Raw genomic sequence first — 14,069 nt, forward strand, 5'->3', positions numbered from 1 at the left:
TTTCAAGTTATAAGTTAATGAGCGGGATATACCGACTAACACTGCGTCTTAGCTCTACACAAATTCTTCACTAAAAGGAGAAACCCGCTATAGGTCTCGGCATTTCCCAAATATAGAGCAAAGGTACTCATTATCTCCAGCTTGAGCTATTTTTAGACGAAAAATCCGACTTGTCCGGATGTCACTATCGCATTTCGCTCTCCCCAGACGGAAATGGTGAGCAGTGATCGTGAGCGAAGCATTCGATGTACTTATACAATTTAACGAATGTTTGCACATTTTTCGACATTTCTTTCTTATGACTGTAAAATTAACATTCATGATTGTTGACGGGTACTTTGGGAGAGTTTTGCTTGTAAAATAAACATGTCCTTTGTGAAATACCTTTGTGAAATAAACATTTTGTTTGTGAAATAAATACATATTTTTAGACAATTTTTTCCTATGACTGTAAAATTGACATTCATAATTGTTGACTAGTCGGAGCGTTCTGTTTTACAAAGCTCGATACCACGACCTTCGAACTCATAAATGGAATCTTAAACAAAAAGGGCTGATGCGACCTTTCGGAGCAAATTACGTGACCTTTTATACTATTTGTCTAATGTTTTCATTGTTAACTTTTTGTGTTTGTTCGCAAACTTTTGCTGAAATAAATATGATCGATGAGGTCTTGTTGTCAATTATCAATTGGTTTACTTCATGTATTCAAATGAAATGCGAACTTGCGATATACTCGTAGTAACACATTCATGGTTAGTCTATTAATAATCTTGTCATACACAGTAATTTGCAGTTACACTTATGTTAGTGGGGCTCTCCGACAATAAAGTTTTCAAAGTGGTACTCAGCCCAAAAGTTTACAAACCGTAGATCTAGTGTATTAGATTCCTTCCGAAACAGACAGTAGGTGTGAAACAGTAAAACATTTTCATTTTGCAGTTAGGGAGTAAGAGAATTTTCTTGCCCCATCTGTTATAGCGGCACTAACAATGATATTGACAAATGACATTTGTCAACGAACACATTATCAGGACATGGTAAATGTATTCAAAAATAATAACATTAAATAGCACCAACTCCGAAATGACTAAAACTGTGGTTGAGTTCTCTTCATTACAATAAAAAATATGATTATACAACACTTGACAAACGGTAATAATAAATCAGTTTTTGCTTCGTAATCTGGAAATGAACGGGTAAAAATCTGCGATTTACTTGCTTGCTGGCTTAATATTGCCACTAAATCATGCTAATGGTTTTATTGAGATCTGCATTTCAGATTTTAGACGCCGCAGCGAAGAACCGGGCAGATATTCGTTGAGGCATGAATCAGGGTGTAGACTGTAGAGCTCTCTGCCTCACGTGTCTATTCACTCAGTCCGATTCAATCCAAAATTCACGGAATGCACGAACATTAAACGGCAACCTCACAGGCTGGAGCCGCATGTAATATCTGAAACTTAGCAATTGTAATAAAAAATATGATTACTTCAACTTTCATTCGAAAATGAACGCATTATCCCGCTGCGTTTATCTGCAATGTAAAATTGCGATGGATGAAATAATTGTTTTAGTCTGTACTCAGTCAGAACCCAGGACTATCATGCATGGCCGCCAGCACGTTGAAATGGAAAACCCTCGCGCCAATATCGTTCAAGTTATAGCATGCGCTCCTTACTGAAAATGACTACATTTTCATCCGATTTCAACTCGGGATTCAGCAATTCTTTTTTAGTGGAGAGAAGCCGATGATATCCAGGAGTAGCCGACCGAAGCCGATAATATTTCTAGAGATTTTTTATTTTCGACTCTCCGCCCTACTCAGTGTTTCACCCACACTCTGCGTTGATCAACAATTTTTTCCTTTTCCTCAGCTAGAACTTCAACGATTCTATACTTTGTTTTATTAACAGCCTCTCTAAACTCGCGTTCCATATTCATTCCCAAAGCGCAAATTTCACTCGACGGCTTCTAAGTTTCTAACATAATGCATGAACGCTTGGAAATACTGTTGAGCTATTATATCCTCGTGTATAAGCGCGCTCCGGTAAACGTAGAGATAAAAAGTATTTACCGGCTAAAACTTTGCCGGTGGACAAGCACCTTAACCGGACCTAAAGAGACCTCATTATTAGCTGTATCGAGGTAGTGAGGCGGGAAGGTAGCGCCAGTCATTGGCTGCAACAAGTTGGAGATGTGAGGTAAAAAAGTGTGGCCGTTCTGAGGTTGCAAATACACAAGACTATTGTAGCTGCGTATATAGGGTGGGCTTGCGGGGTTCTAAAAAAAATAAGCGTGGGGGTGCAACAGCGCATGCTGGAGGCTACCTTCACCCAACTTCACACTTCAGTCATATTCTTTTTCGTGGGCAAAAATTCAAGACGGAATAACAGCCTATGAAGCCTAGATCTTAAAGATCTAGACTTCTAGATTTAGATCTTAAAGGCATATCGCCGCGTGGTCATACTTCATCTAGCCGAACCTCTTCCGGCCAAACCTATTCTATCTTAACCTACAGTCTATTAAGGGTACGCACACAGTGAAAGCAGGTTTGCCCGCGCGGACAACCTGCTCCAACCTGCCACAAGAATGAACATAGGATAATAATGTAAGTGTTCACAGCGAAAACCTGTACGAATAGGCTTCTGTATTCTATGGCTTCAGGCGCCAGCCTGAGCAGGTAACCAGCACGCTGGCAACCTGCTTTCACTGTGTGCGTATACCTTTACACACGTCGCAACATTTCTCTGCGGAAACAAACCTGAGCGGACTTAAGCCCCGTCCACAAGCTCAAACTTATCGTCAGTCTTGCATGTCATGCCAGGTTTGACCGATTTTGACGGAAGACTGAAGAGCGTCCACACGCTCAAACTTTCCTTCAGTTTTTTGTGCGTTCGCGACAATGGCTGCCGGCCGAAGGAAGTGCTGCTCGCTGCAGTGATCGCAGATTGTGCCACCAAAATTAGGTTAAAGCGATGCAAACGTACGCGGTGGTCCCGAAAATGGTTTAAAAAATACCACAATGAGGGTTGATAGGCAGCATTCCTACCAGCACCAGACAGCATTGACAACTTCACTGTGGCATATTCTTTTCGATAAAGAGTTTATTTTCCTCGTTACAAAGTCTTTGTTGGCTGTATGATCAACTTCTTTGTGCTCTCTTGTTCTTGTGACTGTAGCTTTTTTATTTAATTTACCATAAACATGGGAAACTACGATGTTACTCGATAAACTCACCAAAAGAAATCAAGAAATCGTGAAACAAGTGTCGGATATCCTGGGATATGAAAAACTAGAGCTAGCGAGGAATAATGTCACAGCTCTCATCATCAATATAGACTGAGATAGAGTAAAAGTTTGACCAATTAGTCGGTTGCCCGTCCACACGCTCACACTTATCGTCAATCTTGCATGAACCCAAAGGTGTCGCCCGTCCGTCTTTTCCAGGTTTGTCAAACCTCAAACTCCGCCCACCCGTCATGCAAGACGTCAAACTTTGAGCGTCCACACGCTCTGTCTTGTAGTCAAACCTGGCATGACATGCAAGACTGACGATAAGTTTGAGCGTGTGGACGGGGCTTTCACCTAACATCATTGGCTGCACGCTGCAGGAAGTTAAGGAAGAGGGGCAAGTGGGCAGGGAAAGCCAACAGTCGGCTGCCAGATGGTTGGTGTATCGGAGGCGGAGCAGCGTGAATAGGTTAGGCAGGAGTAGAGTAGGTGAGGTCGGATCTCGTATGTTAAGCCTCCTGCTTATGAGCGAGCAAGCTGAAGACGTACGGCACTATTATATTTGAGCAGCTTTTCACTGGTCTGGCTTTCGGTGTTCCAGCGAAGTCTGTAGCTGAGTAAAGTTTTTGCTGAGGCTGGGCTTGGCGCCAGGACTTACATGTATCTTAAAAACACTTACCTTCATAGACTACTATGCTCTCTAGACTAGCGTGCCTGCTAAGTGAGAAATATGAGGTGATGTGTGAAATTGGGCACAACTGACAAAAAAATGAACAAAACATTATCAAATCTGAGGCTGAGACCTCTTTTGGTTAGATTTTTATCTGCGAAAATATGTCAATCATTTGAGCTATTATGCTAGCGTATGAATAAACAATTTTATAATAAAGTTTAGAGTGTATACATCTATTTTAAGCAATAGAAAGTAAATAAGTAAGCGGCAAAATTACTTAGAATTCAACGCTTAAACCAAAGTTTGCATTTATGCACATTTTACGAACAATAGCGGAAATAAGATCAATTATTTGTAATTGACGTAATCCAAATCCAAAACGCCTACAGAAAATGACAGAATCTGACGAAAACTTTTTCATTAATGTTTTCGTATCGACTATCGATAGTGATGTAGTGAATGACATACATGATGTGACAGTCGCTGTTACTTTCTGTTTCTGCAACTCAACGCCGAACCGTTAGTCCGTTTACACCTATACCGTGTGTCTGTCAGTGTCAGTCTGTGGTGAGAGCCTGAGAGGCGGAGAGCTATGTGTTATTGCCTAGGAGGCTAGGTCCTGAACCTGAAGTGAGTTCATCTTTGCACCTGTATCCAGTCACCCCCACCAATGTCCATCATGATTACCATCGACGATCCAATTGATGCAAGAGAGTGGCCTTCATTAACTCATGCTCGTAGTGACAAATAATTGATGCATTACCAAGAATGAGGCTTCAAGCTTTACTGTTTGCCATTTTTGTAGCAGAAAATGGCTTGAGAACCAATAACTTTCAACAAGCCCAAATGTACAATACACAGCTTTTGACTGTAATTTTAATAAAATGTCCATAGTAACATTTTTAACAAAAAGTTGATAATTTCTAAAAAATCCCTTTCCTGGCATGGCATCACCTGTCTTTCTCTGCAATAATTTTGCAAATGATTAGAACTTTGTCTTTAGTATATTTATATATATGTGGAATTAAGATTTTCCTACTTTTTACTGAAATACAGAGGCCCAATTGTCTTATATCAACAATTTGTTAGAAAGTAATTTATCTAGCAGGAATTACTGGCAGTTTTGTAATTGTAAATGACAGGAAATCTCTAGATGCAGTATATAGTATATACGGTAGATATTTTCCACACTAGTACTGTATAGGTAGCGCGCCGGTAGCCTATATCTATATGTAGGACATCATGACATGAGGTGTGCGTGTGTGATAAGTTTGCAGCTGATGCTGCAGTTTTGTGGTCTTGTCTTTTATTTGATTGTTTCCCCTTATCATTGATCATTGATGCTTTATTTCACAGTAAATTCACACAAGATTATATTTAGAACCTGCCTCTTTTGAATACCTACTTAGGCCATTTTTTTTACACTTGATATGACTTCATTTTTGTTGTTTAACCAAATACATACCTGTACTGCCTGATGTTTTGCTATATTATAATCTTATTAATTGTTTTGATATTGATATGATAATTTATATTATTGTCTAATTTGATATGGAAATTGTTTTTAATGTATATACATGTTTTTCAGGAAACATAACAATGGCTTCTGATAGTGAGGAAGACTTTCAGTCAGCTGATGAAGGTTCTGATTCTGATGGGTACTCTGAAAAAGTGCAAACTTGTGACAAGGGATTGCCACTCCCAATTTCATCTTGCAAAACATCAACCACATTGCCTAGGGAAACATCTCCAAATCAGAGCTCTTCTACCAGGAAGCAATCTGCAGTGACCACAAAGGATATTAACTCTCTCCTAGAAATTGATGTTAATGTCTCTAATGTTGCTCCTAATTCCCAAGTTGGTCCTGAAAAATGTCCTGACTCTCAAGATAAATCTGATAAATTTATTGAATCTCTGGAGAATCTAAGTGTAAGGGGATCTATTTTGGATGAATATAATTCATTGACCACCAACAACAGACTTGCAATTAAGAAAGAATCAACTAATGAGACAATTGATGATAAGAACTCTGAATTGATAGAATCTGTTAGTGAAATAGAATCAAATGTACTAAGTGACTTTGATCTTGCAAATGAATCTACAGAAATTGAACAAGGAAAAATTGATGACTATTCTTCGGTGACAAATATTCGGTGTAAAGAGATGTCAGAAACATCTGAATTGTTGCAATCAATTGATATTTGTAAGAAAAAAGAGATTCAATCTAAAAAATTAACAGAAAATTCTATCTATTTTGTGGCTGATAACAATACATTGGAAAATTTGGAAGCCCATAAAACAGAAACTGACCACAATTCTGTCTACTCTGAGATTGATTTATCAAAGGCCAAAAAGACTTCTAAAATTGGACTTAAAAAACCCAGAGAGAAGTTGGGAGAAAAGCTGGGGGCCAAGAAACTTGCCCAGAGGCTGAACAAACCTTTGGAAGGCATCAGCTGTGACGCGCTTGTTGATAGTGGGAATTCTGAACAGGCCTCTGGGTCACCAATTGATCAAAAGTCTGAACCTCCTAAAGAAGTAAGCAAAGCAGATGGTCTAGCATTCATACAGCTGATATAGGTATGTCTCCAAGTTTTATCTTCTTTATTTGACTAATTTCATGTTTTCTTGAAATATATTGGTGCATGACTAAGGGCTAATGCAATTTGTTGTTACTATAATTGCTGCTTTGAATATGCTGAAATAGGTATACATATTTTTATTAAGCAAAAGAACAAACTATTAACCTTCTCAATTAATATAGTTAACTTTTTACTGTCTTAGTAATACACTGAAGCATCAAACCTCATGGCAGTGTAGGTACTGAAGCTACAACTGTTTAGCTGTACACTGAGCCAATAACTCTACTAACTAATGCACTTGAACAACTAAATCAGAATTCCCAACCATTAACTATTTTAGCACTTCAGTAGTGAACTAATAACTCTCCTAACCTCAATACCTTAAGATCACTTAGGTAACACCTTCCCTTATGTACCTACCCAGCAATGCCGAGAAATGGACTGAGCTTTCCAATGCTCAAACTTATATTTAGCTCCTCTAATCTCAATGCTGTTGCCACTGCGCTGCGGTGGCTCAGCGTCAACTCTTGTAGCAGTACACTCAATCTAAACTTTTATACCAAAACACTGCATCATTGATTATTTTGTCTATACACTGAAACATTCATGCATAGTAATACAATAAACCATGAACCTCAACCAGCAATGCACTGAACCATCAACTTTTCTAGTTGTGTAGCAAACGCATTAAGTGTCTATAAATTAACTGAACCATCAACTTGTGTACCATAGCACCAAGCAGACTTGATATGTACACTTACCATAGAGCAAACTGTTAAATCACCTAGCGCTAGCAATAGCAGTGACACATTAACCTACCTTTCAGTCTTCTGTGCCATTAAACTTTTTGACATTATCTGGAAATATTAACTTTCATTTCATTACATTGAGCCATAAACTCAGTTTGTCAGTTATCAGGTCACCGAGCTATTGACTATCGTGATTCTTTTGTCATTTCAGATAAATCGAATGATAAGTTTTGAGTATAGTTTATTGTATACACAACTAATTTTGTATCAACAGAGCACAAGTGGTGAGGCTAGTGCTGGCTGGGGAGGAGGATGGGGAAGCTGGGGCTCTACCCTGCTCTCAGCAGCCACCACCCTTACTCAGGTGATGAATATCTTCTTATTTAACCTTACTTGCAAAAACTTTAGCTTGTAAATATGAAAACTGATGTCTTTATATTTATATGACTAATTTATAAGATATAGTTATTTGTTTATAATTTTCAAACACTGAAAATCAAATGCCTATGAGGAAAATTATGAATTTGGAAAGTGCAATTGCTATGATAAGTATGATTAAAATATGGTAAGGAGATAGGTTAAAATGCTGGCAATGTGGTAGGTTAGGACAGAAGCAAGGAGGTAGGTGAGGATGGAGGTAGGCGGGAAAATTGACTAGTATCATGCAAGCTATCATTTACATTACTGCAATAAAGCATTTTCTGTCAAATAATCCATTGAATTGCAAAGAAGTCCAGATCGTTGTTCCAGAATTAATTCCATTTTCTGAAAATATGTTATGTCCTTCAGGAGGTTGGCCGCGGAGTGGGCTCAGTTGTGGAGCTTGTAGAGGAGGGCATGGGAGTGCCCAGCCCAGAGGAGCTGGCAAGAGAGCAGCTGGAGCGCGAGAAGATGCTCCAGCTCTGGGATGACTGGGGTGATCAGCCTCCACAAGGTCTGTGTTCTCTGGGGTGATCAGCCTCTACAAGGTCTGTGTTCTCTGGGGTGGTCAGCCTCTGCAAGGTCTGTGTTCTATGGGGTTATCAGCCTCCTCAAGGTATGTGTTCTCTGGGGTGATCAGCCTACACAAGGTATGTGATGTGTTCTCTGGGGTGATCAGCCTCCACAAGGTCTGTGTTCTCTGGGGTGATCAGCCTTCACAAGGTCTGTGTTCTCTGGGGTGATCAGCCTCCACAAGGTATGTGTTCTCTGGGGTGATCAGCCTCCACAAGGTTTGTGTTCTCTGGGGTGATCAGCCTCCACAAGGTCTGTGTTCTCTGGGGTGATCAGCCTCCACAAGGATTGTGTTCTCTTCATGACTTGCACTCCGGTGCCCGCGGTCCGAATGAGTATAAAACAATTAAATGCGTCAAAATTATGTATGGATTACATAACTTGGATTTACTGGTTATCTAACTAAGTGACTGTGATCAGTTGAGCATTTTTGTACCATAATTTTAGGAGTGGGTCAGATGGCAAGTGAACGAGTTAATCGACAATATATGGCTGGTAAGATTGTAATGTATTTATCTTATTTCTAATTGTGCAGGTGTTGAGTTTAACAAAGAAATGGATCCCTCAAAAATGACACAAGACAATGATCCATCAGCTAATTCCGAAGATGTGGCTATAAAGGATATCACGAGCAACAGCAGAAGCTCGTTAGGAGGGCTCGGATTTGGTGGTTTAAGTTCCCTTGTTTCCGGCGTTTCGGGCGCTCTTGAAAGCGCCGGCAGTAAAGTGAGTGAACTGTTGTTTCTGATGTTCCATGTATGTTTCATTGTACACTCCTCGAATTTTTTTAAATGAATTGCAATCAAATTTGTCTTGTAATGATAAAGATAGGTTCCTTGAGGAACGTGGAACGTTTAAAGGCTCTAATTTAAATGCGGGTTTTTATTGTACTATAATTATTGTCAATTCGGTCGTTCGACCATGCAAACTAATGTGACGACTTTACGGACAGGTTGTGTATGGAGGTCTGGACACACTCGAGCTTATTGGCCGACGTACAATGGATGTGCTACAAGAGACTGACCCTGGCCTGAGAGCAAAGAAAGATCGCATTCTGCAGCGAGTAAAGAAACCTAATCTTTCCGCCGTAAGTTTTATTTCGCTGCATAATTTTTTATTATGAATGTCGTAAGATGATTTATATGTTCCAGTTATGTAAGAATTTTTGTATTGTAAGGTGAAATTGTTTGAATTAAAAATAACCGTTTTTCTAATTCATGTATTTTAGTAAGTCATGATCTTAGTCTTTAGTGGTTGATCTTTCACCATTATGATCATATCGCATTATTTTCCAGAAGAACTTTGTGCCTTTGACATATGCAATCTTCTAACATACTTCAGGTGTTGAAAGAGGCAAGAGAGCAGGCCGTGGCCAATCCTCCTCCAGGCCTGGACAGCCCCACCAGCCCCGGACTTGGGTCTTCCACGCGAGTGTCGTTCTCGTGTCTGTGGAGCAACTGCACCGGTCCAGCGCACCTCGAAGCTCTCGCCCTCATCGCACGTCAGTGCACCGCCACTGCCAAGGAAGTCATGGCCAGCCTACCCGCTCTTGCTAGGGATGAAGTGCATCAAACTAATTCTCAAATTATGGTAAAATATTATCTTTTTATAAAATGCCCTCATTATATATAATTGTGCATTATTGTAATGCTTCTGGGCTGATGATTAAATTGTAGAAAAAATCGTTCAACAAAAAACCTCTGGCCTAAAAATTGGCGGAAAATTTAGTGGTGAATTTATGGCGCACTGGGTTACAGGCTCTATCTGAAATCGAGGAAGAAAACTTGACAGGGAGCAGCATCATCTTTGCAGAGCGAGTTGAGACCACCATCAGAGATCTGCAGTTGCCTCTCAACGCTGACAACATAGCCCAAGTGAGTTATTCTTATGAAGTATACTTCCCAACATGTTTGAAGGAAATTGTAAAAGTTGGTATTATTTGACGAAATCCTTTGATTTGGAAAAAATTGTACTTCTGAGTATAAGACCGTAGGGCGTAGAAGCTGAAATATCAGTTTGATTAAATAAAATAACTAGTTAACTTTCTTGTACCATGGAATCAAAATGAAAAATAGTTATTTGTGAGATACAAGTATTCTTGACTACCCAGATTAAAATCATTCTGACCTAACATTGAATACCGGTCTATTTTGTATCTAAAAAGTTACCTATAATTGCTCCTGAATAGTAATTTCATTTTTTAAATGGTTTGAAATAAAAGAAATGAATTTCAAATGTTTTAGCGTTTTTTCTCATTTATGGAAAAAATGCACTATTGTGCTCGCCATGTCCGCCTGTCTGTCTGTCCGTCCGTCCGTGACCTTCAAGTTTTCGTCGACGAGAAAATGCGCTCTGTCACTCACTGCAGTGAGTACCGAGTTATATTTTTTAACTTCATTCACCAGCAAGGCGGTAACAGAAGTAAAAGTTCGATCGAATCCATTTCTTCCTTCCCCCAATGCATGTGCTTTTTTAATGAAAAAACGTACTGGGGTATAAGGTTGTTCATAGCCTACGTAACAATATCATAAACACTGAACGGTATGTAAAAACCCTACACTGAATTGTCAAAGAGCTTCCGTTCTTTTCAAATTATTGTAATCTGTGTGCAGTGTTGGTCGGACTTGTCAGCGATGAGCGCGCAGTACAGTGAAGGCAGCGTGTCGCTGCTGGAGGCCGTGGCGTCGGTTGAGGCGGGCGGCAGCACCATTGAAACAAACCTCATCGGTGGCTGCGTGGCGCTGGTTGAGCGGCTTGTGGCCATCGCCCACAAGGCTGCTGAGCTCAGCCTAATAAGTGGCGAGCAGCAGCAGGATCCGCTTAAGCTAGCAGCCAACTTCCGAGAGTAAGACATTCAATAATTTCTTTGGATACTTGATCAATAATATGATTCCTTATAGCAACAATATAGTGATGCTAGGCAATGAAGAAAGCGCAACACAATTCTTTAAGCCAAGTATGGAAAAAGTCAGTTTCTCATTGATACAGAATTTACAGATAAATTACATGGTTTCGCTTAGTGGTACAGGAAGATTGTGTAAATTCCATAAAAATATTTAAACAAAAACTCGTAACTAAGTAGTTTAGAATAAAGAATAACATTTAATTGCTTCAAGAAGTTTAGTGGTATAAAATATGTTAAAATGGACTCGTCTTTGGTCCATCATTAGCTAAACATTTCAAATTTTCACATTTTCTTGTTTAAGATTGGTGGTGCTGGGTGGCAGTCAGCTGGAGAGCTGCGCTGATGCTGTGTGCGCCGGTCTCTCCTCAACGCCCCAGCAGGAGCATCTCACGCCTGTCATAACTAACATCTACATGCAGGTAACGTTTTCTTCTGCAACGAATACTAGAGAAATAGTCTGTTCATTTGCAATCGTTTTATTCAATTAGAAAGTGTTGTATTTCAGCCTCTGTTATCCAACGCCATACGTGAAATAGAGGAAGCCAGCACAATAAAATATGTGAATGTGACAAGTAAATAATCGAAACAAACATAGAATGGGTTTAAATTGCAGATTTACTCGCTAATGACGCAGAAGTTTGTACAGAATTTCATGTGAATAACATGTTCAGTTAGGCATTTCTTAGCTCAAATAATACTTGTACTAGTGGAATACCCGAATACGCCGTACTCAAGTTACTAATCATATTTCCCTCAATGAAGTTGCTACCATTGCAGGTTTGTGAAGGCAACAGCTGCCTACAGCAGTCCTTAGTTCATCTGTGCACGACGTTGCAGCTCGTGGTAACCCAGCGCGCTGCTGCTCTCCTCTGAGCGCCACTTGCCCACTCGCCGTAATGATTGGTCACATTCGCAGCTCCTGATCTATTCTTTTACTCTTAAGATTTGAATGTAAGGTTTGAAGATTAGAAGGTAAATTATCTTCAGTTTGAAGTAGTATATTGTGTTCAGGCTTCGATATTTTGTACGAATTATGTAACGTATTATACGTTATTTAGTTACATAGTTATCTCTACTCTATATAGATTTTATACGTTGGTTGCAACCTTTATCAATTGTTAAACCGAAGCAATGAAGCTATTATGCCTCTATTTTATTGAGATATGATCAGAAGTTACTCGTGTGGCAGTACAACGCACAGCCGAAATAATTTCGAAAACGATCGTTATCAGTCTTTAAAAGTTTCATGTATCTTGCATGAAATACGGCGAAATCGTTTTGAAAAGCCACGAGAGAGCCACACAATTAGTTTTTGAATCTTCGAATGCATTAGGAGAGTTTATTCCAAATTTTATCTTTGCTGTTCTAATTACTCTTAAGTGGTTATTCCGAAGTATATTTCAATAATAAACATTTTGTTTGAATGTCTTGAAACTTTGTTCCGAGACTATCGAGAAGACAATACCAGTAAAAATCGAAGACACTCAGTTTCACAATATTCACTTGTACGTATAACCGCTGTGGGTTTCCATGAAAGATTGAACGAGATTGTTTTTTTTTAACACGAACTTGAACGATGTTACTGGGATGTGACACCTCAGCATCTGAGTGAGTGATAGGAACATTCCTACAATCAAAATAATCAAAAGTAGCAGGATTTAGGGCGTTAATCATACACGCGGTGATTAATGTGGCATTTCATATCTCGGTTTTTTCTGTTTCTTCTAAGTCAGACTGGCATTGAAATGTTCAATATCATCGCGTTTTCTTTTGTGGAAGTGAAGATCTGGTCTTTCTTCTTCAGTTTCCTGAAAGGTAGAACACGAGTAAAACATTATAGCTTTGGGTATGAAAATAGCCAAGCTCTTCTAAATATAATCCGACGTGAAGCAAAATTTCAATTCCGTTAGTATAATACTCCCGTACTGGAGACCATGGCCTTTACTTTAAAAAAAAAAAAAGTTAAGAGATCTCAAGTTCATCAGCCAATAATTGACAGTCTATCGAGCAAAATCCACCAATCATAGACAAGAAAATAGGTCGTAAGTACTTACGTTTACTTAGCGAGTTTTGAAAGTATGGCCCCATGCAATGAATTTTACTTCACTGCTACTTCAGTAGGACTTGCGTATTGGTATATTTCGTATATATATTATTTTGTATGTGTATTTATACACCAGTGGAACAAGAATGACATAAAGTATTTTTTCCTTGTTCATAAATGTGCAATAGCCAATATGTCCCCCCTTGTGCTGCACGGCAAACAGGTAGCCAAACTCGTCCCACGCGCGAAAAAGCATGTCTTCTGTAACTGAGTGCACCGTATCAGTGATACGGTTCTTCAGATCAATCAGAGTTGCTGGCAGAGGCGGGACGTAAACAGAGTTGCTGGTAGAGGCGGGACGTAAACAGAGTTGCGGGTAGAGGCGGGACGTAAACAGAGTTGCTGGTAGAGGCGGGACGTAAACAGAGTTGCTAGCAGAGGCGGGGCGTAAACAGAGTTGCTAGCAGAGGCGGGGCGTAAACAGAGTTACTGGTAGAGGCGGGACGTAAACAGAGTTGCTGGTAGAGGTGGGACGTAAACAGAGTTGCTGGTAGAGGTGGGACGTAAATAGAGTTGCACAGAGTTGCTGGTTGGTAGAGGCGGAACGTAAACGGCTTCCTTGACGTAACCCCATAAGAAATAGTCACATGGGGTGAGATCAGGTGATCTCGGTGGCCAGAAGTGTAGGGCCAGATCTTCACTGAATAAGCGTCATACCCAACGCTCAGGACGTGACTGATTCAAAAAGTTTCAGACATCAAGATTACAAAGTTTTGAGAAAGTGGAGAAAATTTTTGAAAGTTGAGAAATTTAAAATTTTGGAATAGTTGAGAAAATTGTATTATCTTTCGCTTTCCATTGGCATATAAATAAGTCATGTTGAATTTGT

General features: G+C 39.6%; 1 protein-coding gene across 2 annotated transcripts; it reads left to right on the forward strand.

Annotated features, from left to right (window-relative positions):
* The first annotated feature begins 4,406 nt into the window (after positions 1-4,406).
* Positions 4,407-12,547, forward strand: LOC108673607 (protein FAM114A2). Of its 2 annotated transcripts, none has more exons than XM_018161457.2 (11): positions 4,407-4,426; positions 5,496-6,445; positions 7,513-7,602; positions 8,028-8,172; positions 8,767-8,957; positions 9,184-9,318; positions 9,573-9,821; positions 9,989-10,105; positions 10,844-11,076; positions 11,438-11,555; positions 11,914-12,547. In XM_018161457.2, the coding sequence occupies exons 2-11, from the start codon at positions 5,507-5,509 to the stop codon at positions 12,007-12,009; spliced, it is 2,313 nt and encodes a 770-aa protein (XP_018016946.1). In that variant the 5' UTR covers positions 4,407-4,426; positions 5,496-5,506; the 3' UTR covers positions 12,010-12,547. The 2 variants fall into 2 exon arrangements, with proteins under 2 accessions (XP_018016946.1, XP_047736592.1); XM_047880636.1 differs by lacking the exon at positions 4,407-4,426 and adding an exon at positions 4,475-4,537.
* The last annotated feature ends 1,522 nt before the right edge of the window (positions 12,548-14,069 follow it).

Source organism: Hyalella azteca, unplaced genomic scaffold (genome assembly GCF_000764305.2).
Source record: "Hyalella azteca isolate HAZT.00-mixed unplaced genomic scaffold, Hazt_2.0.2 contig5782, whole genome shotgun sequence".
NCBI classification, from domain to species: Eukaryota; Metazoa; Arthropoda; class Malacostraca; order Amphipoda; family Hyalellidae; genus Hyalella; species Hyalella azteca.